Raw genomic sequence first — 26001 nt, 5'->3', positions numbered from 1 at the left:
AAGAGGGTCAAGTTTATGATGATGGAAGGAAACGACTTTAGGTGGGAGCATGAGGTAGCATATCCAGATGTTGAGTTACAAAACTGTGCTCCTAAAATTTATAACCAATTTACCTAAATAAAAATATATTAATCCAAAAAATTGTCCTTCCATAATGCAAACAGAAGGAACAAAATTAAGTAGTAGTTATTACACTAAATGTGAACGGTCAAATTCTCCTGTTTAAATGAGATAGATAGATTGGAGTAAAACACAAAATCTCACTATATGCTGTTTCAAAGAAACACACTTAAAATGATAAGCAAAGGTCAAGAGTAAAAAGATGGACAAACAAATGTCACGTATCTGTGAACAAAAAGAAAGCAGTAATAACTTCAGCCAAGGCAAAATTTAAGTTTAAAAAACAAAGATAAAGAGGGACATTGTGGAATGGTGAAAAGCATGGCTGCAAAGTTGTAATCACCAAACATAAAAACAAAACCTTTTAGAAATGCAAGGAGAACTTGAGAAAAAACAGAATGATAATTATATTGGGGCACTTTAAAATGCTTCATTCAGAATCAAACAGGTCACTACACGACAGATAAGGACAGAGAGGCTTGATATGATCACCATGCTTGTTTTCTAACTCAACTCACAGAAGCCCTTATATTCCTTGAATAGAGAGTACACACTTTTTTCTGTGTCTGGAGAACATTTGTACAAACTGAACGTTCAACAATAGTCATTTGAAAAATAGTTGTAGAACACCTACTATGCACTGTTTTCGGGGCTGGGGATCTAATAGTGATGCAAAAGCCCAAACCCCTCTCTCTGCTTGTGGAGTCTATATTCTGTGACCACAGAGTAAAACCCTAAAAGATTTTGGAATGTAAAAATCATGAACCACTGAAATTGGAAATAAAGAATTTACATAGAGATGGACATGGATGGAAATAGAGTGTGTATGTTCACTCATTCATTCTTTGATATATTTTCTGCTTGGAAATTGGTAAGCAGTAAATTGGCATGCATTTTGGGTAAGGCCATTTCTTGCTGGAAAAATGGGACCCACACCCCTTTGCCATGCCCTGAGGTGACGAAGGAGGGGAGTGTGTGTAAAATGCCAAGTGCTGCAGCTGGCACAGAGTATGCCCCTGCTAAGCAGTGGCTCTCCTCACCTTTGCCTGGACTTTCCCAGTGCAGATGCCTGGGATCCCAGTGGGGTGACGACAAAGAGCTGGCACCCATTTCTCCCCTGTGGTGGGGTCAGGCCAGGCGTGCCAGCCTTCCTGGAGCTGGCACCCACTGGCGCCGGACAGGGAAGGCCGCGGGGCTGGGCACAAGGAGCCTGCGGCATCAGCCCAACCAAGTGTAAACACGCAGACGCCACCAGGAGTGGTGGCCAGCTTTGAAGTCTCAAGCGGCACCGCCTTCTGGCTCCTGGCTTGTCCGCTCCACTGCTGATGGCTTGTTAAATGGGCCCAGGGCACCAGGGAGCATGCTGTCCAGGGGTATAGGCCGGCCACATGGGGCTGTCCGGCCTCAGCACCCCAGCCCAGAGGAAGCTGTGCTGCGGTGCAGCCAGTGCTCTGCCGGCTCTCCGCCCCTTGCTCCCCTCGTCCAGCAGGTTGAAGGCCATGCCAGTCTCTTGAGAAAACAGACTCCCCCTTCTCTTTAGGAAAACGATCAGATAGCTGCCCTGGAGTTCAGGTCCCCGGCACACCCTTGGCCTCTCTCCTCCTAAATGCCAGCGTCTGATAGCAGAGAGTCTCACTCCGCTGCTAACCTCCCATGAAAAGTGTGTTAACCTCCCATGAAAATTGTGCTTTTGTCCACAGATGGACACACAGTCAGGGCAATTTGATGTAGGAGAATTCACTCTGGACATGAATGCATTGAGCAGACACAGGTTCGACTTGGTCCTGAACAAGTTACCAAACCGCCGCCCCCCCCCCCCAAAAAAAAAAACCTGTTTCTCCTTTCAAGGAGCTGTGGTGGGGGGTGGTGAGAGCACATGTGGGGCCCGTCGTGTAGAACATGTCCGACCAAATGTCTGCCTCCTTTTCTCTCCATGAAGAGGCAGCCTTTTCCGGAGCCAGACCTTGTACCCACATCAGCCACTGACAGGACCCCGCCCTGCGTGTGTGCAGAAGCAGGAATAGGAAGAGACCATGGGGAAGATGTCGATTCTGGAACTGGGGGGCAGACTCACCACCAGTGGGCATAGTGCCTGCTTGGGGCGTGGTGGGTTTGAGGAAGACAGGCCTGACCAGCCTGAAAGCGGTTGTGGGCATAGCGGGCTGCGTCCACCCTGGGTGGGCACCCTCTGTGCTGCCAGAGCCTGACCCGCCCTCGGCCTTGGGCCTCACTCAGCCAAATGTGAACCCAAGGCTAATTCCTTTCCTGGGTTTCCTCCAGGGGATGATCGTGGCTCATGGCGTCCTTCCCTTCAGAAAGCCTTCTCCTCCCCGTGACAACCCTGGGGCGGGTACGTGCACCCTGTTATCATAGGAGAGAACACAGGGCCTCAGGAAAGGACCAACCTGCCCAGGGACCCCCTCGGCACCGGAGAGGAGGAAAAGGCGCCGTCCTGTTCCACGTGCCAAGCAAGGCTGGGTGATGCCGAATGCCATCTTCCCCACCACCTTGGGGAAGATGTCGCTTCTGGCAGCTTTCAAGTGCCTGGAAGAAGCTACGCCCCATCTGCAGGGCCTCCTCCATGATCCAGGCAGCGTCTGAGCTCGCCCCTAGTGGGTCCTGGCCCGGCCGCGTCCTCAGGGCAGGCCTTGCTGGGGCTGGAGGCTGAAGGGAGCAGCCCCAGTACCTGGGCTCTGTGGGTCCGGGTTGGTGTCCTTGCTTTTTGCCAGTGGGCTGGGGAGGTCTCTGTGTGGCTCCTGGGCATGGGAGAAGGTTCCCTGTCCCGCCTGGCACGTCATTCTCCACCCGAGCTGCTCCCCTCGTTTCACTTTCCACTGACGGAGGCGCTTTCCTCTGGTGCTCGTCCTCCTCTTGAGTCTTGGGTGTTCTTGCCAACACAACACCCTCCTCCTCACAGCAGCCTTTTTCAGAGGAGAAGCGGCGCTTGGAAGACGTCTCCTGAGCAGCCACGGCCATCCCGCTGGAAGGGCAGAGTCAGGCCCAGCCTTCCCGCCTCCTCGCCCGCATGCCGTGGAGGAGCTGGCGCGGGCTCCCTCTCCCAGCCGCTGCCCCCTTTCCTGGTGCCGCTTCTCCAATTTGAATGAGAATAGTCGCTTCAGAACTTGGGCAGTTCCCAAGGCTCATCACGGAGCCGGCCCCGAGAGACACACACACGTGTAACGACATAATTACGCGCGCCGGCAGCCAAGTCCCCGCGCAGAGGCCGGGACAGCGGGGACGCGCCTGGCGTGCGAGCAGGAACCCGGACTTGCGTGTGCAGCAGCCACTGCTCTCTGGGAACCGGCCTCCCGCGCCGAAGGCTACCGAACGAAGCCAATGATCAGGCTGTGACAGTCCCCACTTGGCGCTACCGTGGCCGTGCTGGCCCCCGTGCAGCATTGTCCCCGAGCCGCAAGGCCCGCTGGGCAGGTCCCCGAGCTCTGCCTTTGGCTTGACGTCACAGTGATTGATTTCAACATGAAGTGCCTCCAGCTGTCCTTGGTTTTCCTTGCTGCCTCTGCTGGTGTCTGATCTTGGTGCTTGCTCCTCCAGCTGGGAGAGTCTGTTGTTTGGAGGAGAGCCCGCCCGCATGGCCCAGAGATGGCTGAGACTTGCTACTGTGACTTTGAGTAAGTCACTCAACTTTGCCGAGCACCAGAGCCCGCTGGACTTCCCTGGAGGTTGACAATGGTGTGCAGGCGCCTTGCCCAGCAGGTGGCAGAGGACAAGCTGCAACTTCCATCCGCCCCAGGCGGGAGGGGCAGTAGGTGCAGAGGCTGGCGAGGCAGAGGGAGGAGGGATTTGCTGCAACCTCCCACACCGCCCAGCAGCCCATGTCCGCAGTTCACGGCTGCACCTCATCCAGTTTCTAGAAGGATCCGCTCAGGCTGTGGACCCTCAGTGGGCAGGGGGACATGAGTGTGCCCATGTGCCCAGGACCGCACTGGCTTCCCGGCAGTGTGCTCCAGGCCCCCTGCCCACCCTCGCTGCCTCAATGTACGAATGGATGGAGGCAGAAGTTGGTGTCCACTCAGTGTCGCCGTGCCCCCTGGTCAGGCCTTCAGACAAGAGGACGGGAGTGACCCAGACACTCCCTGTGAACAAAACCCTTTCTAAACTGCCACTCCAGCTCCAGAGAGACCTCCAGGCCAGCAGGCAAGAGGGAGCCCCTGGGGCCCCTCCTCAGAGGGTCAAGAAAAGCCCATTCGCTCTTCACTTTATCCCGGATGCTTAAAAAAATATTGTGGTAATGTAGGTCAGTGAACTGCCCGGCACCACACGGCAGCAGGATTACAGGGCCCCGCCGCCCGCACGCTGACACCGGTCAGATGAGAACATAAACAAGAAGTGCCAGCGCCCTTGGCCTCCCCGCCCTGGGCCCATGTTTATGTAGCACTTAAACCAGCTCCGGGGTCGTTGCTGTCTGCCACGAGAGCCCCGAAGCTTTTTGAAGTTCCCTTGAGTTAATAAAATTAGTCTGCCCTCCTTGCAAGACCCTGGCTTGTGGAAAGATGTATCCTCGGCTGTCTCTGTGGCATTTAGCTTTATAAGTTAATATTTTATAAAAAGGAGGGGGCAGGAGAAGAGCTGCAGTGAGTCTCATGAAAGGTCTTCTGGCTCATCGGCAGCACGCCTGCACCCCAGAATCTCCTTGCCGTGGGTGACGGGCCAGCTGCGTCCCTGCCACCCACCCCGGTATGGGGGGCCAGGCCCAGGCTGGGGTGGGTCTCACTCTTAGATGAAGTATGTCCCCACGTCCTATGGAGGGATCTACCGCCACGAACCTCCTCCTCTCACCAGTCTCTTCTCCCCGCTCCATGTCATGTTTGTGTTTATGGGCACCCGCTGTGGGTTAGGGCTGTGGGGACAGAACTTCTGGGATGGTGAGGGGCCAGGTGAGCTGTCAGCAAGGAGCAGAGTGGCCAGGCTGCCGGTACAGGAGGACCTGCAATGTGGGGAGGCCTCCTGGTGACAGGAGAGCCCCAGCTGAGCCTAGGAGGACCGTGGGGTCCTAAGGATTTCAGGTGGGGGACAGAAGTGGGAAGCACATGGGAGGGAAGGAAGCATGACAAAGAGGTATGAGGAAATATGGGGGTGATGGATATGTGCGTTAGCCTGATTGTGGGGATGGTTTCATGGGTACCTGTGTGTACGTAAACTTACCAGCGTATGTAAGTTACGTGCCTGCAAGATCTTGTCTGTCAGTTACATCTCAGCCTAGCTGTTCAAAAGCCACAGGCACAAGTGAGCATTGCACACGTACCGGAAATTACCCGTTAGGTGTGCATTCAACACCTACTCAGGCTTTCTTGGAACATATCGCCTGCATCCGCTCGTGTTCTGGAAAGGCAGCAGTGGAGGAGGTGGGCATGTTTCTCCCTTCAAAGACTAGTGTCCCGGTTATGGGCAGCCGACAAGCACCAGATTAAGCTGTGCTGTAACATCAGGCAGTGATCTGTGCTCTGAAGACAGGGCGAGGGGCCGCAGAGGACTGCCAGCACGAGGCCCTTGCCGGGCACCAGGGGCCCGCACCCCGTCTCTGCCAAGGCACAGTCCAAATGCAGTGGGGTACAGGGAGTCTATCGCTGGTCCTGCCGCCAGGATCTGGGTGAGCCCCTGAGACAGGAGCTTTGATTTGTTCACAGTTGCAGGCCTAACACGTGCCAGGCTCTGTTTGAGAGAGCACCTCAGGGTGGTGGTGGCAGAGCGCCTTCAGGCACAGGCAGTGTGGAATGGCCCGTCCAGAGCCATGGGGTCAGGTCAGCTGGCCGTCCTGGCACTTCCTGTACCAGGCTCAGCTGCAGAATGTGCCTCCGTGGGCCTCGTGCTCCCAGGCTCCTGCCTGGCCAGGACTGGTATGCCACATGCAGTCCATTCTGCTGGGTGTGGGCGTGGGGCCTAGGAGGGGAGCAGCGAGGGTTGCCCTGGGCCTTTGGGGCTGGTGCCATCCGCTGGCCCTGACTCACCCCCTCCTTCAGGTAGAGGCGCTCCTCCCATTCGGCTCACCCAGCAACTGTTTTGGCCGCCAGTGCGTGGGAGCAGGGCACCCACAGAAGGGGCATGGCCCAGGGGGGAGGTCCAGCCTGCAAGGGGAGCTCTGCTGGAGCCGAGTCCTGAAGGACGAGGAGGAGTTCACGTGTGGGAATGAGATTTGTGAATTATAAAGGGCTGCGCAAGTGGGAATGATTATTCTTATCATTATTTGCATCCCATTCATCCATCACCGGGGAGGAAGGAATGCGAGCACCTTTTATCTGGCGCTATGAATCAAATCGAATAGGGTATGTTTTTCCAAAAGGTTTTTAGGGTAAATGGGACAGTTTCTGCTTTTCAAAACAATCCATCTGGAGCCCTGGCCCTGTCTGGGTGTCTTGGGCAGGAGTGAGATGTTTCTGAGACTGAGGACGGCCCCGCCCACAGGGGTCGCGGTCTGGGGAAGGGAGCCCCGGGGACGAGGCCGTCCCCATGCGGGCAGCACCCTGGGGCTGGGGACGCGCTGCTGCCATGTGTCCGCGCCCGCTCAGGTTTGACCTTGCCGGGGCCTAGAGCAGGGGTAAGTCTCCCCAGTCTCCCCTGTATCCCGTGCAGCATGCAGGGTGCCGATGCCAGCTGAGACTCAGTACTCTGCTCTGCAGTAGCAGCGAGTCTCCAGAAGAGTCTCTTGTGTGTCTCTCACATGCAGGCCCTGCACCATCACATGACATGGGGGGTCCCCAGGAGGTGAGAGGAGGGTCCCCTGCTGGGAGTCCTAGCCATGCCGTCCTCCAGAGAGGGCCCCTGAGTTACCAGGGGCCTGAGGAGGGGAGACTCACAGTCTTTCCCTGCTCAAGCCTTTAGGGAGAAAGTCCAAGGTGAACACGTCTGTGGGGACCTCAGGGCAGTGCCAAGCCTGCTTTTTCACTCACACCCTTGTCCCTCCTCAGCCTGCCTCCAGAGACAGAGGCGGGCAGGGGCAGGAGCTCACAGCTGAGGGCTGCAGGTGGGCTGTAGGAGGCTGATGGAAATGGGGATTTGCCTGGTAGAGGCTGGAGGGCACTTTGGAGGAGGCGGCAGGGGCTGTGGAGTGAGCAGGCCCAGGCCCAGGAGGGGCCTCCGTGTAGAGGGACGCGTGGGGCTGAAGTGCGTGCCCGGAGAGGCGGTTGGGACCAGGAAAGGAGGGAAGAGACGCCAGGGAGGGTGAGGTGGGTTCTGAAATGGCTCAGGTGTAAGCACTGTGCTCTCGTCGGGGGTGCCCCAAAGGGGCACGGGCGGGACACACTCAGTGGCCCTGTAGAGGGGGCCACTAGCTGGGAACAGCAGCCGTGGTTGCCACAGGGCAGCAGCTGCTGCTTACTGTGCCCAGGGGGCCTGTGGCCTGGCTCTGTTGTGCTTCCACCCCCACATCGTAGCAGAGAATTGCCTCCCTCAGTGGCTGGCGTGGGCTGCATGTGTAGGTCCACAACAGCACTCACAGCAAGTCTGGCATGCAGCACGTTGGGGGAAACCATGTGGCCAGCCGGCCATGTCAGTGCCCCGGTGTGTTCGGTGATGGAAGAGAAGGGCCAACCGCCTGGGGGTGAGCAGGCCGTGCCTCTCTGGCGCACTGACAGTCTCTCTCTGGCTGGGCATCCAAACAGGCAATGGACGACTGCAGCGTGATCGGCCGTTCTCTGTTCAAGAAGGAGACCAACATCCAGCTGTTCGTGGGGCTCAAGGTGCAGCTATCCACGGGGGAGCAGGGGGTCATCGACAGTGCCTTCGGTCAGAGTGGCAAGTTCAAGATCCACATCCCTGGTGAGTGGCCGTTTCTTCCTGCCCTGGCACGCTGGGCCAGGCATGGAGTGAGTGTGCTGGTGCCCCAAGTCTCGGGTGTCTGGGCCGCCTGTGCTGACACAGGCAGCTGACCCAGGGGCCTCATTGCCAGCCTCTGGTTCTGACCCCTTGTGGCTGCAAAGCCAGTGTGGGTGCTGGAAGGCCCTGGTGTGAAGCCAGCACCTGTTTTGAGCCAGGGTCAAGGTCTGAGTATGAGTGTCCACTCTGCCATTACCAGCGGGAAGACCCGCCTGTGACTTACCCGTGAGGTGGGCCTACTAGCTCTGACCTGACGGGTGGTTTGGAGGAAGAGAGTTGGTGAGGCAGACTGGCACCAGCCCTGACAGCACTTCCCAGAATGTGGGTTGCCTCCTTCTTGCCCAGCAGAGACCGGCCACAGGCATAGAGCCTCCCAGTCTGATTTAGACTTGGCTATATGGGGTCAAGGTCAAGGCCTCTGGAAACAGAGGCCTTGGGTTTCTGTCATTCTGCCACCCCTTCCACCCCACCCCTGCTCCTCAGCAGGCACAGCACTGCACTGGCGGGAGGGGTCGCGCGGGACACACTCAGTAAGCATGGGCCATGCTATGCAGAACGAAGCAGGGAGGGCAGGCAATACCTGAAGAGGTACCAGCTGCAGAGGCCTGGCTGGAGGGACCTAAGGCAAGAACATTCCGCAGAGAGAGAAGCAAGTGCAAAGGCCCTGAGGTGACCATGAGCTTGGTGTTTGAGGATGGGACACTTAGCAGGAGTGTTGTGAGCAGAGAGGAGTGTGGAATGCTGATCTGGGGTTCTACTCAAGCACCTGGCCGCGGGGTACAGACTGGGCGGTGTTTCCATGTTAGAAAATTTATGTAATGCGCCGCCAGCCACTGTCTTACCCTCTCCCCACCCCGGCATTGTTAGGACAGTTTCCAAACATGCAGCAAAGTTGAAGAATTTTTGTGAATTCTGTACCCCAGCCTTGACTCACAACAGCTCTTGGGGTGTAACTTCTTAAGTAAAACCCCCAGAGAGGAGAAAGCCCCAGCCCCAGCTAGGAAGTAGGAATCCCAGCATCCTGCCACTTAACCAGGCAAAGCAGCACTTCCTGCTCTTGAGGGCCTGTTGGGGGCCTGCCCCCCAAGCCCCCTGAAGCCCTCTCCTGAGAGAGAGCAGTGGTCACCAGGGACCTGCTTCCCCATGGCACTGGGTTCCATTGTTTGACTGTACCCCAAGACTTCTGTCAAGGTCTGGCTGAGCCCCATCACAGGTGGGCAGTCTGGGGCTCAGGACAGGCAAGGTGGTCCACCCACAGGAGGCTCCAGCCATGACACTGGACTTTAAATTTTTGTCCTGTCCTCCACCTGCTCCTTAGCTGCCCCCGAGTCCTCGTGTCAACCTAACTGGGGTCCCGAGTGTCCTGCTCTGGGTTCCAGGGAGCATGTGCAGGGCCTGGGCCTGCATCTGTGGGTCCTTTCCAGGAGGGAGGGCCCAGGGCTCTGGGAGAGCAGGATGGAGCACTCACCCCTTCCAGGGTGCTGGGCCTGCTGGTCCAGACAGAGCAGGAGGGCAGCCCCTTTCCTTCTTGGGGGTGGGCAGGATCTCCCTGACCTTCCTGCCAGCTCTCCTGCCTCAGAGTTGGGGTCTTCCCAGAGTGCCCAGATGCAGGAGGAGGCCCGTTTGGGGATCCTGGGTGCCGGGGTGGGAGCGAGGAGGGAGACTAGTGACACCGCCTTAGTCAGCTCGAGTTCACATTCCTCTGTTAGGTCAGTGTTGCCTTTTTAATAGGTCTGCTTCCTGTTTGTGGCTTTTAAACTTTTTATTAAATATAGCTGATCAGATTCCTCATCCCACCCACCCCCACCGCCTGCTTGTCTTTTCCTGCCGATTCCTCCATAAAGGATTACTTTTAACCTTTTTGAAGTGCCTTAATTGAGAAAGAATCCTCCGTAAACCCGAGACACCCAGTGCCAGGTGGAGGAGGGCGCCTCGCTGGCTGCAAGTTGGAAGCTTTGGGGATGCACAGTGTGAGGCTCCTGGAGCAGGGCTCTGGGGGGCCTGCCCCAGGCCCCCCGCCACCACCTGGAGCTGAACCTTCAGCCCTGGGTCCCACAGGTATGAGCACAGCCTTGCCCTCATGGGGGACCATACGGCCCAGCACACGGCCCAGCACGCCCTGGGAAGCCAGAGCAGTGGCAGCAGCACGGTGGGACGGGCCTGTCATCTTGGGCCCAGCTCCCTGTGTGCCCGATGCGGGCAGCCAGATCCTTGTTCTAAACTGGAGCAGAGCGCATGCGTCCTCCTCATTTTCACTTAGGATCCTCAGGCTTTGTGATCCTTAATAACCTTTAGTTATTACCAATCACAAATCGATGCCTCCAGGCAGAGGAGAAAAGAGAAATCTGTAGATTTGTACTTCCAGGAAGAACCCAGAGGAACTTCCATTGGCTGCTCTTCCAGAGGAGCCAGCACCCGGGAGCGTTGTCAGAAAGGTTGGCTTTTACTTACACCCTAAGCCTGGAAATAGCCCCACTTCACAGAGGGGCACCTAAGGATCCATGGTAGTGAAAGTCAGTTGCAGGCTCGAAGAACCCCGCCCTGCTCCCTTGGGCTGGTGGAAAAAGAACTTTGTGCCCTTCTTTTGATTATGTGGAAGGGGCTGCCATGCGGCCCCCGGCTGGGTGTGGGGGAGCCACTGCCAGCGCATCCAGGCTTCTGTGTACTGTCCTGGTCATGTTTGCCAACCCCCAGGTACGACGTTTACTGAATGAGGAAACATCACTTGCAAAATAAATAAATAAATAAATAAATACGTTCAGTGGAATAGACTGGACTGGGGTGAATAAAAGGGTGAGCCCAGGCCTTTGGGGACCAAGGAGCCTGGCCTGGCATGCTGAAACCTCCCTGTATCTCCTCTGACCCAGCAGGCCCAACATTGTCACCTGCAGCTGGCTCCTGGGGACATGCTAAGGGCTCCAGATTTTTTTTTTATAAGATTTATTTATTTATGCACACAAGAACTGGGGTACAGGCCAGAGGTGTGGGGAGTGAGAAGATTCACCAGAGACAGAGTGGGGAGCAGAACAGGCAGATTGACTGCAATACACTGTTGAGTGGAGCAGCAGGCGAGACAGGAGAGACCTGCTGCTCCACGTGGGTAGCTCCCTGGCCGAGGATCGAACTTCTGTTGCAGAGGCTGCGGATAGCTTCGCAGTGCTGTGCTTAACCCCTTGCGCCACTCAGCAAACCTCAGTTGTTCCAACTCCGTCTTGTCCCAAGGCGTGTCCCTGTGGGAAAGATGGACACATGGGCCAGCCATTCGTCATCAGTGTGGTGGGGTCCATAGGGCCTGTGGCTGTCCGAGGCGGACAGCCAGGGCAGATTCCCAGAGGAGGTGCTGTCCCAGCAGGGGCTGGGAAGACGGGCGGAGGTGTGTGGAATCAAGTGTGTGACATCCCATAGCCAGAGGCCAGTCAGCAGTGCCAGGGAAGGGACGGGAGAGTGGGCAGTGCAGGCCCCACCTGTACCTACTTGAGCTCCGTTCTCCATTCACTTGGGAATTCTCACCTTGCCTGTTCCCATGACCTCATTCCTCCTGCTGCTGGTACCATCTTCAACCCCAGCCTAGATGTTCTCCTCTGTGGGGGCACACCTGCCTCCAGGGCCACTGCGAGTGCTTCTCGCGGGCCCTGCAGCACTGCCAAGTGAAGGAGGCCAGGCTGGATGGCAGGGAGCGCCTTTCATCCTCCTCATCCTCGTGCCACAGGAGAGAAAACTGAGGTTCCTTGCTCAGAGCTGCATACCTTGTAAGAATCTAGAGTCTCTGCCTCTGTGGTTCTCAGGGGATGGCACAGTGGCCACCGGGAGTGAGGGGCACAAAGCCCTGCCAGCTGGCATCTCTTGGCCCTCCCAGCCACTTTCCCAGGACTCTGGGGTTCAGGCAGACCACCCCAGACCCCGTGTGCTGAAACAGGGTAGTGGCTTCACTCATGTCCAGGGCTCCGGGTGGCAGCTCAGCACCGCTGTTCATCTGTCCATCTGCTGCTTCTTGGGCCCTGGTGGTACCAGGTCGTGTCCAAGTGCAGCATTGGCATCGGTGGAGAAGCAGTCTCAGAGGGGGAGGGAGGTCCCCAACATTGACTGTGGAAATAGAGTCCTGGGGCTCCCAGGATGAGGCACTGCCCCTCCTGCGTCTCCTGTCGGGAGATGTGGGGAATTATCCCCACTGCAGTACCTGACCCATGACAGGGTACTCCATAAATGGTGGCATGTGGTGTTGTTTGTATCCACCAGGCACCTGCCCTCGCCGGTAGCTCCTGTCCCACGAGGCCCTGCCCCACCGTAGAGCTGGAGAGCTCTGTGGGCCCGGCCTGGCCTCACACTAGGCTGCTCATCAGGAGAGGACCTGCCACCTTCCAAGCGGAGCTTGGCTCTTTCACCAAGTCCTTCCATTTATTGACCTTGAAAGGCACTTTGCATTTGGTCAAAAGCAAGGATTATACATTTCCTCCTAACTGAAAGCAGCTATATCATAAACTTACCCTCCAGGTGCCCCACCTACTCAAACAGATGATGAGCCAGCCCATGGAGGGCCTGGAGCAGACCAGCTCTCTGCCCACCCCCCTCCATTTTATCAGGTGGCACATTTGTCAGGACTAAACCCCAGCAGCTCCGGGTGCTAAAGCACGGGCTTTTTTGTGCAGACCAGGCCTACGGAATCAGGGACATACATCCAGTTTACCCCTGCATTAGTTGAAGCCCCCACAGTCAGTGAAACCAGTGCCAGACACCCAGATTCTATGAGACAGCCAGGAACATTGTCTGGAGTCATGTGGACCAGTGATCAGAGGGAGTGGGCTCAGCCTGGCATGCCCACACTGGGGATCGCCGGCTGGGCCTGAAGTGGCAACACAGATTGCTGTTCCGGAGTCTGTGCCCTGTGCCAGGCAGCCCAGGATGGGGCGGGCTTGGCAGTGCCTGCATGGAAGGGAGCCAGGCTAGCATCAGGCAGCTTGCTGGTGGCCACTGGTCATCAGCAGGAGGGCAGCGCTGAGCCCAGGGTGGCAGGGCCCCATGCTTAACCATGCACGCCCCACTTTTCATGGTCAGAGACCTGCTCATGCTCACTCAGCCTTCCTCCAGCCAGCTTTCCCCACCCACCTGTCCTGGGTGCCGGCATGGTTCTGGGTGCACAGGTTCTTCTTAGAAGGACACCATCAGATTGGATTGGAGCCCACCCTCCTGACCCCCTGACCTTGAGTACCTTTTTAACACCCTGTCTCCAGATTGCCTCACTTCTGAGATAGTAAGGGCATGGAGGGCCAGTAGGGCGTCAACATATGAATTTGGGGGGCTGCAGTTCAGCCCATGCGGGGGGACAGATGGCCAGTATGCCGATCCTCTTGCAGTCATTTGTATTTTGACAAACTGAGTCAAGCCGTGCAGGAAAGGTGAGGTGCTGTGAGAGTGTACTATGGGTCCCCAACCTAGTGGGTTCAGGAAGGGGCTTCTGAGGTGGTGGCATTGCCCCCAGCCCTAAAGGATGCTGGGGACAGAGTCCCATCAAAGAAGAGTCCTGAGCAGAACTCTGAGGCAGGAAAGGTGGCACCATCAGGGACACTGGGCCTGAGGAGCCAGGCAGTAGTGGGACCTCGGGCTGGCAGCGGCCACTGCCTGGGGCCTGGTGAGCAGAGGGAGGAGGTTTGTCTTTATCCTAAACGCAGGTGTCAAAGTGTCTCTAGCAGGACGTGACACTGTCCATTGCCAATCACTTGATATGCTGCCTGGAATGGTCATCCTGTTGCCAATCCTGGAGGGAGTGTTACTCCCCCCAACTCTGTGCCCACCCCACCCTGGGCTCCTCCTGAGACCTCAGGCTGTGCTCACAGACAAGCCTTAGAAGTACAGGCAGTGAACTAGGCATGACCCTCTGGGGTGCCTCCAAGTGCCTCCTAGAGGGGCTGGCCTGGGACATGGAACCCCCCCGGAGGGCACTAGCAGTCTTGCAGAGAACACAGAGAACGGAATGGCACCACACGTGGCCCCTGCCAGGCATTTGGGAGTGACCCAATCCATCTGCATTTTTTAAAGGAGCCCTCTGGTTACCCCTGGAGAAGGGTGAGGGCCAGTGGGAAAGCAGGGAGGCAGCTACAAGGCTCAGTTTGGGGAGTGCGGGAAGCAGCAGAGGGAAGAGCTCCCAGCTGGGACAGGGACCAGGCGGGCTAGCCCTGATCCACACCTGCAGGAGAGGCCTGTGACTGGGAACCAGCGTGGTCCTGGGGCTCATTCCAGACAGAAGCGGGAACGGCTGCTGGGGTGCGGCTGGAGGCCAGAGCCCAGTGAGAAGTGTTGCTGCGACCTGGGGCAGGAGGGAAAAGTCAGGGTGCCCAGCAGGGTGTGCTCAGCTTACCCAGGACTCATGCCTTTTGGTGCCCCCAGTCAGGGAACATGCCCCACCTCCCCATGTCCCTGAGGACATCACAGGCTGTACAGCAGTGCAGCTCGGGTTGTTCCTGCTGACCAGTGTCAGCACAGGCCCACACCCTACCCACCGCAGTGCATCTTACACCCTCAGGCAGAACCCTGTCCTCTGCATGGACCCAATCAGAGATGCCCCAGGCGGCAGCACCCTTGTACCAGTCTCAGCCGTGAACCCAGACTTGGGAGAGGTGCTGGCTTGTGTCCCAGAGCATGTTACAGGCCTGGAGTCCAGCTCAGCCCCACCCCATGGCAGAGCCACACCCACCATCTACAGACCCATCTCTGGCTTCATAAGGCTCCTGATAAACCCAGTTCTGTGGGAAGACACCCTCATCCTGTCATCTCACCCCATCGGGGAATGCAAGGCAGCCCTGCCCTGGCTCCCCCACAGGCCTGCACTGACCAGAGCCAGAGCCGTCCAGCAGCTCCAGGCGAGTTCTGGAAATAGATGGGCATTTGCATGCCTGAGGGTTCCGCCTCCCACCACCAGCTGGGAGAGCTCAGCCTCCAGCACTTTCCAGGGAGCAAATTCCATGCCAATTAAAATGCTCACATGTGGCCCTGTGCCAGGCCCTTTGGGCCAGACCAGGATGGTGCCGCCTGGCTAAGGCCTGGTACCACCTCCAGCTCCCCAGCCGCTGCAGGTGGTGGCAGAAGGCATGGGAAACATGGCCCACACACCGGGACCCATGAGAGTTCCCCAGTATTTTGTTCTTGAGAAAAGGGAGTTGAAGAAATAGCACATGAACCACACAGCCGTGGGGCAGCAACCACCCTCAACTCCCTATAGGTGCCTTCGGGCTCCAGTTTCTCAAGAGAGGCGGGGAATCTGGATTTTGCATGATGTCTCCCTGTCTGGATCTGTGGGTGCCAGGTGCTCAAGGTGCTCCTCTCCCTCCTGCCACAGCCCCCAGCCCTGGTTCCAGATGGCCCCAGAACCCTGAGTCCCAGTGGAAGGGGTGTGTCTCCCTGGCACCATGCAGCTGAGAGACTGCAGTAAAAAAGTGAAAACTGGCCTAGGCGCCAAAGGGAGGGGCTCGGGAGCCCTGAGGTTGTGGGTATTGTTCCCCTAAATAGCCCCTGGACAATGGGCCATTAGACAGCCCATCCCTCTGGGGCTTGAAATGAAACTGGTTTTCTTTTCCTTTAAAAAGTGCTCTCCACACCCAGCCAGCCAGCCAGCCAGTTGCAATTAGAGACTCTTCTTTGGAGCAGATTCTTGAGCAGCCCCAGTGACCTGTCCTTGGGATTTCATCACCGTCCTCAGCTGCTGGGAGAGCCACCCCTGCCAGGGCCTAATTGACTCCCACTGAAAGCCGCTGGCAGGGCCAGGATCTTCGCGCTGGCGTTTCTGCCCGCTCTGAAGCGCTGGAAGCGAGGTGCCTTCCAAGAGCGAGTGTTGGAGTCAGCCAGACCTGAATTGGCATCTGGCTAGAATTTGAGCCTTCCTGAGCCTCAGTTTTCTCATCTGTAAAATGAGTTATTTTGAGGTTTTCTCTTCCCAATTTTTTAAATAATTTCAAACATACAGAAAAGAGGAAAGAACAGTTACACTAAGCATGCAGATTCCCTCCGGCAGTTGTTGGCCTTGTCACTTTTGCTGCCTGTGTGTGCCGAGCCTCTCCATGCCAGCCCTAAAGCCCCGCTTTCTCCTGGTGCTCCAACCTGCACCCTAAGAACAGGCACCTCCTTGACCACAGTGCGCTGGTCACTCAAGAAATCCAGCATTATGCGATATTATCCAAGATACAGCCCATTTTTGAGATTTCCCCAGGTGGGGGGGGGGGCGGGGTGGGCACACGCCTGCCTTTAGGGTTCCTGGTTGATGGCATCGCTGTTTGCAAGAGTCCGGGTGGTTGTCTTCCAGACACACGCCTTGGGTCTGGCTGGTGTTTCCCTAGGATGAGGTTCAGACTGTGCGCTTTGGGAAGGAGCCCCTCTCATCCCTCCGAGTGAATCATGTTGGGGTGCGGGCAGTGTCGGCTGGCCCCTCGGGGATGATGGAGGTTTGATCCCTGGTTAGGGGGTCGTTAGGAGGTTCAATGAGGAGATGAAGACGGCCCATGGCCCAGAGATAGCTAGTGTACAGGGGTTCAGTGGCCCTATAGCGTGGGGGCCAGAAGGTGGAGTCACTGCTCCCTCTCAGAACGGGGTGGGAGCTCACAGACACAGTGAGGCTTGAACTGGCAGTGGAGACAAGAAAGGGAGGACGGGCATTCAGGACAGAAGGAACAGAGTGTGCTTGTGCACAGAGGCTATTAATAGTGTGGCATATTCACTGCTTTTTATAATGTGCATTGTTCTAGATGTTTTATGTTACTAACTCATTTAGCTTGGTGTGTTTGAATGGTGCTTTAGAGCAGTTTTTTAAAGCAATGAAACTTTGCTTTTCCAAAGTCTTATATGGAGTCAATCACAGATGAGGTCCTGGGGGGCCTCCCCACTGCTGACCCTCAATTGCTGGCCTGAGACCCTGGCCTCCGTGCTTGGCACCTGGCCTTTGTCTAGACAGGGTTTCTCAGTCTCAGCTATTGACATGGGGCTGGTCATTCTTGTGGTGTGGACAGCACTCCTACCCCCTTCTCACTGGGAGCCACTAGCAGTGCAGGGGAGCAGGTAGATGGGCAGTGGTGACTCAGTGCCTGTTGGGTGCAGAATTAGGAGGGGGTGTCCCACATAGCTGCCTGTGGGAGGCTTTTCCCAGCCTATTGTGTGCCAGGAACACAGCATTTTCACCTGGAGTCTTGAGGTGAGCAGAAATTCTTCGGAAACTATTTCTCTTCGTTTAGGAATCTGTAAAACTTTCCCATTTTTAACAGCTTGGGCTTTTAGGGAAAATTTGTATTTTTCCATATGAATTTAACAGAGGAAGCTACTTGTTTGTTTCAACATTTCAGACAGTGGTAAGAGGAACTTTTGTGAGTGGCTAAGTGCTGTCTCTCCAGAAAGCCTGGTTGTAGCAAACAACCAGCCGTCTGAAATTCCTGAAAGTTTCAGAAGCCAGAAGTGGGCCCCACATCCTATGGTGAAATGAGCTTGGCTTAGGCACTTCTGCTGGGTCCTGTCGTGTCCCCAGTGCCCTGGACTGCAGGGCAGCAGGCCTTGTGTCCCCAAAGCCTGGCATACACATTCAGCACATTAACAGAAACACTTCACTTGTCTTCAGAGAGCCCACATGATTGTAATGATTAGAGGGCGTGGCTGGCCAAGGAAAACCCCTTCCCAGCCAAAGGCTGAGCACAAAAAGCCTGAGGCCAGAGGGCCAGGCAGAGCTTGGCTGGCGTGGCCTCTGGCCTGGTCTCTTCTGCCCTGGGGCAGCAGCTGGGTCCCAGGGCTTGGCAGGCAGGACCCCAGTTAGTCCTTGCAGCAGTCCCGATTCACTCACGTGGCCAGTCTTTCACTTGCACAGGCTGTGACTTTGAAGGCCGCACTCCACAGAGCCTCTTGGAGAGACCACGGGGGAGCCAGGCCAGTGCACTCGTGTTATCCACACACTCAGCCAGGCTGCTGCTGCCAGGCCGCTCCGCCAGGCCTCCTGGTGCTCCAAGAGCTCCTTCCTGTCGGCGGTGCCCCCAGAGGAAGAGGGCCCTGGCAGGCAGCGGTGACACTGGTCCCTGCACCATAGGCGGCCTTCTGGAGCATCCAGAGATCATGACCAGAGCCTCACTGGTCTCCACCCCTCACCCGTCTCCATAGGACCTTGCTCTCCCCTCAGCTGTCATGTCTGTCCGTCTGTTCCGCCTGCCTGAGCTGAGGGCCCAGCGTGAGCTGTTAGAAGTTGCCCTTTGGGCTTGACCCCACCTCTGGAGTGGTGAAAGCAACCCTAGCCCTCAGGTTTCCTGTGAAAGAGGGGGTGTGCTCTACCTCCAGGGCTGAGATGGCTAAGTGAGCACGTGTGCGCGAAGCGTCCGATTGTCAGTGCTCCATGAACTGGCACCGCTTGGCCTCCCCCTGCTCCGGGCGTGGACAACTGCCTGGGAAGCAGGGGCAGGACCTGAAGTTTGCTGTTTTCCTGGGGACTGGTAAATACCCTCCCTTCTCAAGCGACCCTTTCCTGCGCCTGCTGTTTGGGCTGCCCTGACTGGCTTCTGCCACTGGCCCCTCGTCCACGGGCCCCTCAGGGTGGGCACAGACCCTGGGTGGGCACATGCCTGCACTAGGCTTGGGAGGCTGCCTGACCCCTCTGTCTGGGGGAGGAACAGCTCGTTTGCGTGACCTCAGGCTCCTTCCTCCGGGCCTCTCAGCAGCCTTCTCTGCCTCTCCGGCCCTCTGTCCCTCTTAGCCGCCTGTCCCCTTCAGCCCTCTGTCAGCCCACAGGGGCTCACCTGTGCTCTGCGCTTGCATACAGTCCCCGGGGCCCAGCCAGATGTCACTCCGGCCCTCCACCCACCCACCTCCTCGGCGCCAGCTCAGCTCTCCCCTACCGCACATGCTCCCCACTCCCGGGGGCAGGCTCTGTCTCTACTGGCTGTGGCCCCCACACAAAGCCTGCTGGTGAGCAGGTGAGTGAGTGTGCCCAGGAGCGGGTGTGCCGCGATGCTCCGACAGCCTCCCCACCCTGCACAGGCGGGACTGAGAAATGACTGAGAAATGAAGACGGACCATGGCCTTTCAGCCGTTTCGAGCCTCCCCTTCCCCCATCACAGCGACTGCGGTTGCAAGGGGGGTGTCTTGCAGCAGGATCTGAGTGCCTCTGGGTTCTTGGGGCTTCAGACCCCGTGACGCTCACTGTTCTCTCCAGAGCCCCAGTGTGCACGCGAGAGGCCCCCGCGCCCACCACAGCTCTCTATTTCTCTGGTCTAAAGGCACCGAGACTCCCTTGCCTCTACCCAGTGCAAATCCTCTGTGCCAGGGCCCATGCCGAGTCCAGACCTGGGGCCTGAGCTAGGCTGCCCAGTCTCCCCCTCTGGCCAGAGGGAGTCCATCTGAGACAGTGCAGGGGGAGCCACAGATTGGGAGGTGCTTCTCGGCCTCTTAAAAGATGTGTCCTCCTACGCAGGCAGACTGCACTGGTTCTGTGCATGCTGGTCCCGGCACCGTCCACGGAGGGCAGGCAGAATGGACACCCAGCCAGCGGGCCCCACGGAGGGAGGCCAGGGGGCTCGGTGTAGACTTGGGAATGGGCTGGCCAGGGCCCAGCTCCAGGCACTGGGGCGGTGTTTGGGCAGAGGGGGCCAGTATCTGAGGTGGGTTTGAAGGCAGTGATGACGTGGGAGGGGGGAGGGCTGGCGGATTATCCATGGGAGCCCCTGATTTTCCACAGTGAGCACAGGAAAGCAGGCTCTGGACAGGAGTCTCGGGCGGTCTGCTCTGTGTTCCCACAAGCCCCAGCTGCTGGGGCAGGCTGGCCAGACTCAGAGAGATGACCCAGTTCAGCCCCCTGGCAGGCACCAAGCCAGCTTTGTTGGGGGCCACTGCGGATGGCCCCCGGTGGCCCCGACATGAAGACACTGGACCCTCCCCAGCCAGTCAAGGGCATCCTCCTGGGCTCGGGCCCACATAGCAGGCCAGCCAGCCAAGGAGACTCTGGAAAGCAGCTTGGTTGAGGGAAAAGAGAGTTGAAGAGAGGTGAGGGGTGAAAGTTGAAGCTTCAGAAAATCCCTATAAAAATGAAAACAAACCATCACTCTTTCTCTCTGGCGTCTTACCCCGACGGTGGCCTTTGTGGATCTTGCCCTGATGTCTATGGGGAAGGCGACTGTGAAACCTAATCCAGCAGCCAGCGAGCTGCTGCCAGTCCCCCACCCGGCAAGCTGCCCTCGACTTTCTGGGAGGGCCGCCCCCGAGCGGCCAGCCAGCCGCTCCTGGAGGCCATCCCCACGGAGGAGTACCTTTCCCCGGGGGCGGGAGCACCCTCAAGTATCTTTTTTCCCCAGCGAATGACCAGCCTCCTCCCGCTGGCCATTGAAGCATTTCAAAGCAATTGTAAAAATTATATGAACCCCATCGAAGAACTGTTACAACAATGTTTATACCCAGTGTTTGAAACAAAGACAATGATATTATAAATAATTGTAGATGGTGAAGATAGGCAAGAAAAAACAACATCATTAAAAGAATTTTACAAGACGGACCGTTCACAAAGATGGATGGAGTAACACAATACGTTAAAAATATCTGCAATTAACATAAGCATAGTGCAGTGGACAGAAACCATCTGCCGCCGGCCTCACCCTGGGCATAGTCAGTGTCACCCCGAGGGGCAGTACCAGGGCCTCCTCAGGTGGCCAGCGTGAGAGTGGGGCCTCAGGAAGGAAAGTGCCCTGACGGCACTGGAGTCCGTGACAGGGACCTAGCCCGAAGGACATCCTCCAACAAAAGGGGGCCTGAGGACTGAGAAAGCATCTTCACTGAGCTTCCTCCAGGAAGCCTTTCCTGGCCCCAGCGGAGCTCGGGCCCTCTGGGCTGTCGTCACAGCCCTTTGACATGCGCTGTCTCCCTGCAGCCGGGGCAGACGTCGTCTGAGCCCAGCATCGTTACCCCCGGGCGTGGTAGGAGCATGCAGGTGCTTAAACCGGAGCCGCCCAAGCATGGTGGTGACCCTACACCTTGCGTAGTCAGGTCCCAGGAAGCACACTTGTCCAGTCCCAGGATGTGTGCATCCTGGGGGGACGAGAGCCTGCCAGCCTCTCCTGTGCCCCTACCCTGCAGCCTGTGCCTCCTCCCAGCCCCACTTCCTGCTACTGAAGGATGTACTGGGAGAGCAGTTTTCCCCAGGAGGCTTGGCCTGCCCTGTCCCCCTTCTGCTGGAGGCCACTTCTCGACCATAATAATTTGTAGTCAAACAGCTATGGGTTTGACCTGATCCTTCCTGAGACCCTGGGAGGTCACCCCCAGATCTGGAGCCTGTGGAGTCCCTGCAGGAAGGGGTGATGATGAAGTGCCAAGGACCCAAACATGCCTGGTGGGCCTGGGCTGTCGTTGGCCCCACCACCGCCGTCACCATTGGGGTGCTCCTGGCTGTTGAAAAGGGACTCGTGGCTGCTGCAAATGCCTTTGGGGCCCCAGCTCTTTTGGGGCTCCTGCTCCAGCAGTGTCTGGCTTCTCCGAGACCAAGGTGGGCTTAGGGGTATGCAAGGCTGTTACAGTTGGCTTGAACAGTGTCAGGCTTGCCCTTAGCAGCCAGTGCAGACCTTGGAGGAGCCACCTACACCCCGACTCAGGACCCAGACTTTGCTCATTCCTTAATCACCCACCGCCCTGTGCTCCATACACCCTTATTCAGGCTGGAGACTCGGTGGGCAAAGAAAAAGCTCCTGGGCCTGCCCCCTGGGGTTTCAAAAGAGGGGTAGTCAGACAGCCCACAGTCAGGCCTGCTTCTGGACAGATGGGCACTGCGGGTCTGCGGGCGTGGGGGCATCTGGGTGAAACCTGGAGCACTCTTGAGGGAGCAGCATTGCAGCAAGGCCTGGCCCATGCTTCAAAGTTCACCAGGGGGGCAGGAAGAACATTCTGGGAATAGTCTGAGCAAAGGCCCTGAAGTAGGAAAGGCACCAAACAGAAGGGCAAGAAGGCCCTGTAGTTGGGCCCACCAGCAGGGGGAGCCATGGGAGATGCAGTGGGAGAGGTCATTGGGGTGAACTTGTGCAAAGAGGATACAGAACCTTTGTCTACACCCTCCAGACAGGAGGTCACCGTGGACAGGCCAGAGCATGTGTCTCTGTGAGGTCATTTCATGGGTGATCTTGGTCAGCGCCCTTAGTTCTTAGTTTCTTTCTAAAGTGGGGGTCCTAGTACCCTAACCTGCTGGTTGTCATGGCGAATGAAGCCTTTGGAAGTCTCTGGCCTCCTAGTAAAGCTTTCTGGCTGCTCCAGGAAGGAAACTCAAGGCTTTAAATCAGAAAGCTCCCTTTCAACCTCTCGGACCTTGGGGTGCCTCTTCTGGGAAAATGGGGAGCCGATTGGCCTTCCACAAACCCAGAGAGAGCAGGAGGACCTGGGACCAGGAGCCTGCCGAGGACAGTCCCTGTGGTGAGAGCCAGAACATGCGGCGGGGAGCGGGCAGCGTGCCCAGAGCCAGGACGCCAGCTGCCTTGCCTCAGCTCAGCATGGGGCGCTGGGCCCCGGGGCCTGTCGGGCCCCCTCCCCAGCAGCCCCATGCCGGCCCAGAATGCGGTACCTGCAGGAGCTTGTGCAGGCTGTGCGTCTGTGCAGGTGTGTCTGAGTGTGTGTCCACGTGTGTGCGTGTGTGCGCGCAAGTATGTTGTTTTTTTCACAGGAGGGAGGTGAGTGAGAGGCCAGCTTCCTGACAGGGCAGTTGTAAAACATTCATAAAACTTTTATTGGACTTGCCACCCTTCCAGATAAATATTTTTCGATTTTATGGGCTTGTTTTAGGGCCCTGAGCTTAATCATGGCTTTGTAGCTGCCTTTAAAAAAAAAAATTAAATATTGTTTTGGCAAAAGGACCCCCCTACCCCCACCCCCACCCAAGACAGGCTGCACTCCGAGCTCATAAATTCCAGCCACGCTCAACTCTTGCCCTCTCCCTCCAGCGCCTCATAGCCGTAATAGGATGAACCTGAAAAAAGAAAAAGAGAGAGCGAGAGAAGGGGAAAATAACCTCCTCCTCTTCTCCGTCCTGTCTCCCCCCGCCCTGCCCAGCCTGCGCAGCGGGAACCTGGACCAGCTCAGAGTCACCCACAAAAGCTGCCAGAGGGGTCCGGATGGGGGCGCCTCCTGCTGCCTCCGAGGGACAGGCCACCTCAGCTTTGCACAGCCCCCTGGGCCCTGACCTCTGCTCCCCCACCAGACTCTGACCCTGAGGAGGTCCTCTTGTCTTTGAGACTTCCGTCCAGCCTCCCGACCCCCTCCCGAGAGCGGCACCTCGCCCTGCTCCCCACCCCCAACCCATTGCCATCGTCCTGTCGCCTTGTGGGTCCTTTATGGCACTTAGCACTCGGAGAAGTTGTCTCCTTTCATGCACTGGTTATGAGTCCGGCCCCCTTGCACACATGACCCACAGGCGCTGTAGCCCCACACCCAACACAGGGCCCGGGGCGTCGCGAGCCCTCAGTCGGCACGGGAACCCCAGCGTCCACACCCGGCTGGTGGCGACTGTGGTGTAATAATCACAGCCGTTGCTTGTTCAGACCTTGCTTTGAGCTGGACGCTGTTCTCAGAGCTGCGTGCCGTAGTCACGAACCAGCCAGTAAGGTAGGCTCTGTTGCTGCCCCCACTTTTCAGATGGGGAGACTGCGGCACAGAGAGGTCAGATGTCTCGCGGGAATCCACACAGCTGGCCCGGGCGCCGCTGGGGTTCGCATCCTGGCTGCCTGCGTCACAGCATGAGCCCATGGACGACAGGAGACGGCGAGAGCCCTTCCGGGCCGCCACAGCCTGGACGGAGCCCTGCCCAGCGGGCATCAGCCGGAGCTGGGCAGGCCCCCGCCCCTCCTGACCTCATGCCAGGCCCTGGCTGGGGGGCGGGTCTCAGACTCTGATACTTAAACCTCCAGGTCACCCACTCAGGTGCCGTCGGGAACGGTGCCAGTCTCCGGTAAAGGTGATGGAGGTGGGCGGGGCCTGACAGTGACAGCAGCAGGGCCTCTCCGCCCGCTGGGGCGGGGGAATGTGGAGATAGGTCCTCTGGCCTGTCAAGACAAGCTAGAAACTCAGAATTATGCCACGTGCCCTGATTTTGAAGGCAAATGAGTAATTCAAATAGCTCAGGAGTGCCGAGGGGTCTGGTCCTGCCCCAGGGCAGTGTTTTTCTCTTGTGTCCCTGGCGAAAGCCGTGAGCCTGGAGAGCCCAGCACCTCTGTCCCCGGCGCAGGGAGAAGCAGCGGCCAGGCCTGCCGGGAGGGCTCGGAGGAGGAGGTGGCGCCAAGGTCAGCGGCCGGGGAGGGTATCTGGCAAAAGGAGCTGTGACTCTGCTTGGCTGGGGGTGGGGGGGCGGGGCACTGGATGGCGGAGTCAGATACTCTAATACCTGAAGGGGTCGAGGCCCCCCCAGAGGGGTGGTGGGTCCATCAGGCTCAACTGAGAAGAGCTCTCGGGCTGCTCTGTGAGAGGCAGGGTCAGAGGTGATTGGGGCACTCTGGCTCCAGAAGGATGGACTGGCCCAGGAGGGAAGGGCCGAAGCAGACCAGACCAGAAAAGTGACTGAGTAGACGCCGGGGCGAGGGAGACATTCAGGACCCAGCCTGGGTGCCATTGCTGATGAATGTGGCCTCACAGCAGTGCTGTCAGGCAGTGGCCCCAGCCCACATCCCCCCAGCACTGTGTGGACATTACCAGTTGCTGGGACAGAGGGGAGGGTGCAGGGCCTGAGGCAGCTGTGGTGCCCCCACTCCCACCCCCAGAGGCTGGAGCAGGGGAACCAGCCAAATCAGAGAGCATGTGCGGCTCACACTTGGGCCCTGAGGCTGCCCTCAAGCCCAGCACCCTGCTCCGTGCCCTGCCTGGGGAGATGGTCCTGACAGGCCAGGAAGGCGTGGCCAGAGACGCTTTGGGCAGGGCTCCCCGAGCTGCTGCTCACACCCTCCAGGGCATCCAAGAGGATCCCAGGGGGTGCACAGTCCTCCCCTAACTAGAGAGACCCTCCCTGGTGACATATCGGGTGACTGTACACTGAGTTTGCACATGGCGGGGGAGGGGCATATCAGGTTTTCTTTTTTTTTTTTTAAGATTTATTTATTTTTTTACAAGAACCGGGGCACAGGCCAGATGCGCGGGGGGGCGGTGAGAGAACTCACCAGAGACAGAGTGGGGAACAGAACAGGCAGATTGACGAAACGCACTGCTGAGGGGAGCAGCGAGCAAGACAGGAGAGGTCTGCCGCGCCATGTGGGATTCTCGCCGGCCGGCCGGGATCAAACCCGCACTGCAGAGGCTGCGGACAGCTCCACAGCGCTGCGCTCAACCACCTGCACTGCCAGGGAGGCCCACATATCACGTTTTCTAACTGAAGTGATGCGCTGATTGAAAGACATGTTTAGTGCGTGATAGAATCCCTGAGGAGGCATTTGGGAAATCCTGAGTGGGTCACCCAAGGGTTTTGACGGATGAAGAGGAACTTGGGGCCTTCAGTGGCAGGCAAAGACGAGACCAGGGAAAGGAGGGGGTACGGAGGAGTCCGATTGCCTGTTCTTGTGAAAAGCAGGTATTCTGTCCACACTGCGCACATCCCCACTGATGACTGCGCCCCCGGCCCGCTGCCCTCCTCAGGTTCCCCCTGCAAGCAACTAGCTGCCCCCTGAGTGGGGGAGGAGAGACTTTGCCATGACAGGTGGCCCCATACTGATTCAGTGAGCATGAGCTTTGCAGGGCTGTGAGCAGTGAAAAGCCGGCTGGCACCCGGCCCAGCGAGAGCTCCTTCGAGGTCTGGACCCCCCCCCCCCAGCTGTGGCACAGCCCACGCTGGAGCGTCAGCCACTCTGTCTCCGTGAACGTCACAGCGAGGGTGAGGGAGTCAGGCCTGAGGAACAAGGTCTGGCCCGGGATGCCCTGTCTTCTTCCCGACAGTGGGCCTAGCGAGGGCCCGGGGCCACTGGGCTGGCTCAGGGTCTGGTTCCCCTTAGGAGAGAGGCAGTGGCTCGACCCCCTCCCCCACCACGCATACACACACGCACACACGCACGCCTGTGTGTCCTGGGATAAAGATGCCCGGTGTCCTGGCGGTTCCCA

General features: G+C 57.8%; 1 protein-coding gene across 1 annotated transcript in view; it reads left to right on the top strand.

Annotated features, from left to right (window-relative positions):
- The window catches only part of EEFSEC (eukaryotic elongation factor, selenocysteine-tRNA specific), a 196612-nt gene that overhangs the window by 153852 nt on the left and 16759 nt on the right, over positions 1-26001 (top strand). Inside the window, exon 6 of the mRNA XM_037524095.2 lies at positions 7737-7893. Coding sequence (XP_037379992.1) covers positions 7737-7893 — 157 coding nt within the window. The remainder of the gene's footprint in view (positions 1-7736; positions 7894-26001) is intronic.

Source organism: Talpa occidentalis, unplaced genomic scaffold (assembly GCF_014898055.3).
Source record: "Talpa occidentalis isolate TD23 unplaced genomic scaffold, MPIMG_talOcc4v2.1 talOcc4.10, whole genome shotgun sequence".
NCBI classification, from domain to species: Eukaryota; Metazoa; Chordata; class Mammalia; order Eulipotyphla; family Talpidae; genus Talpa; species Talpa occidentalis.
Note: the sequence above shows the minus strand (reverse complement) of the source record. Positions and strands in the feature narration are given on the sequence as shown.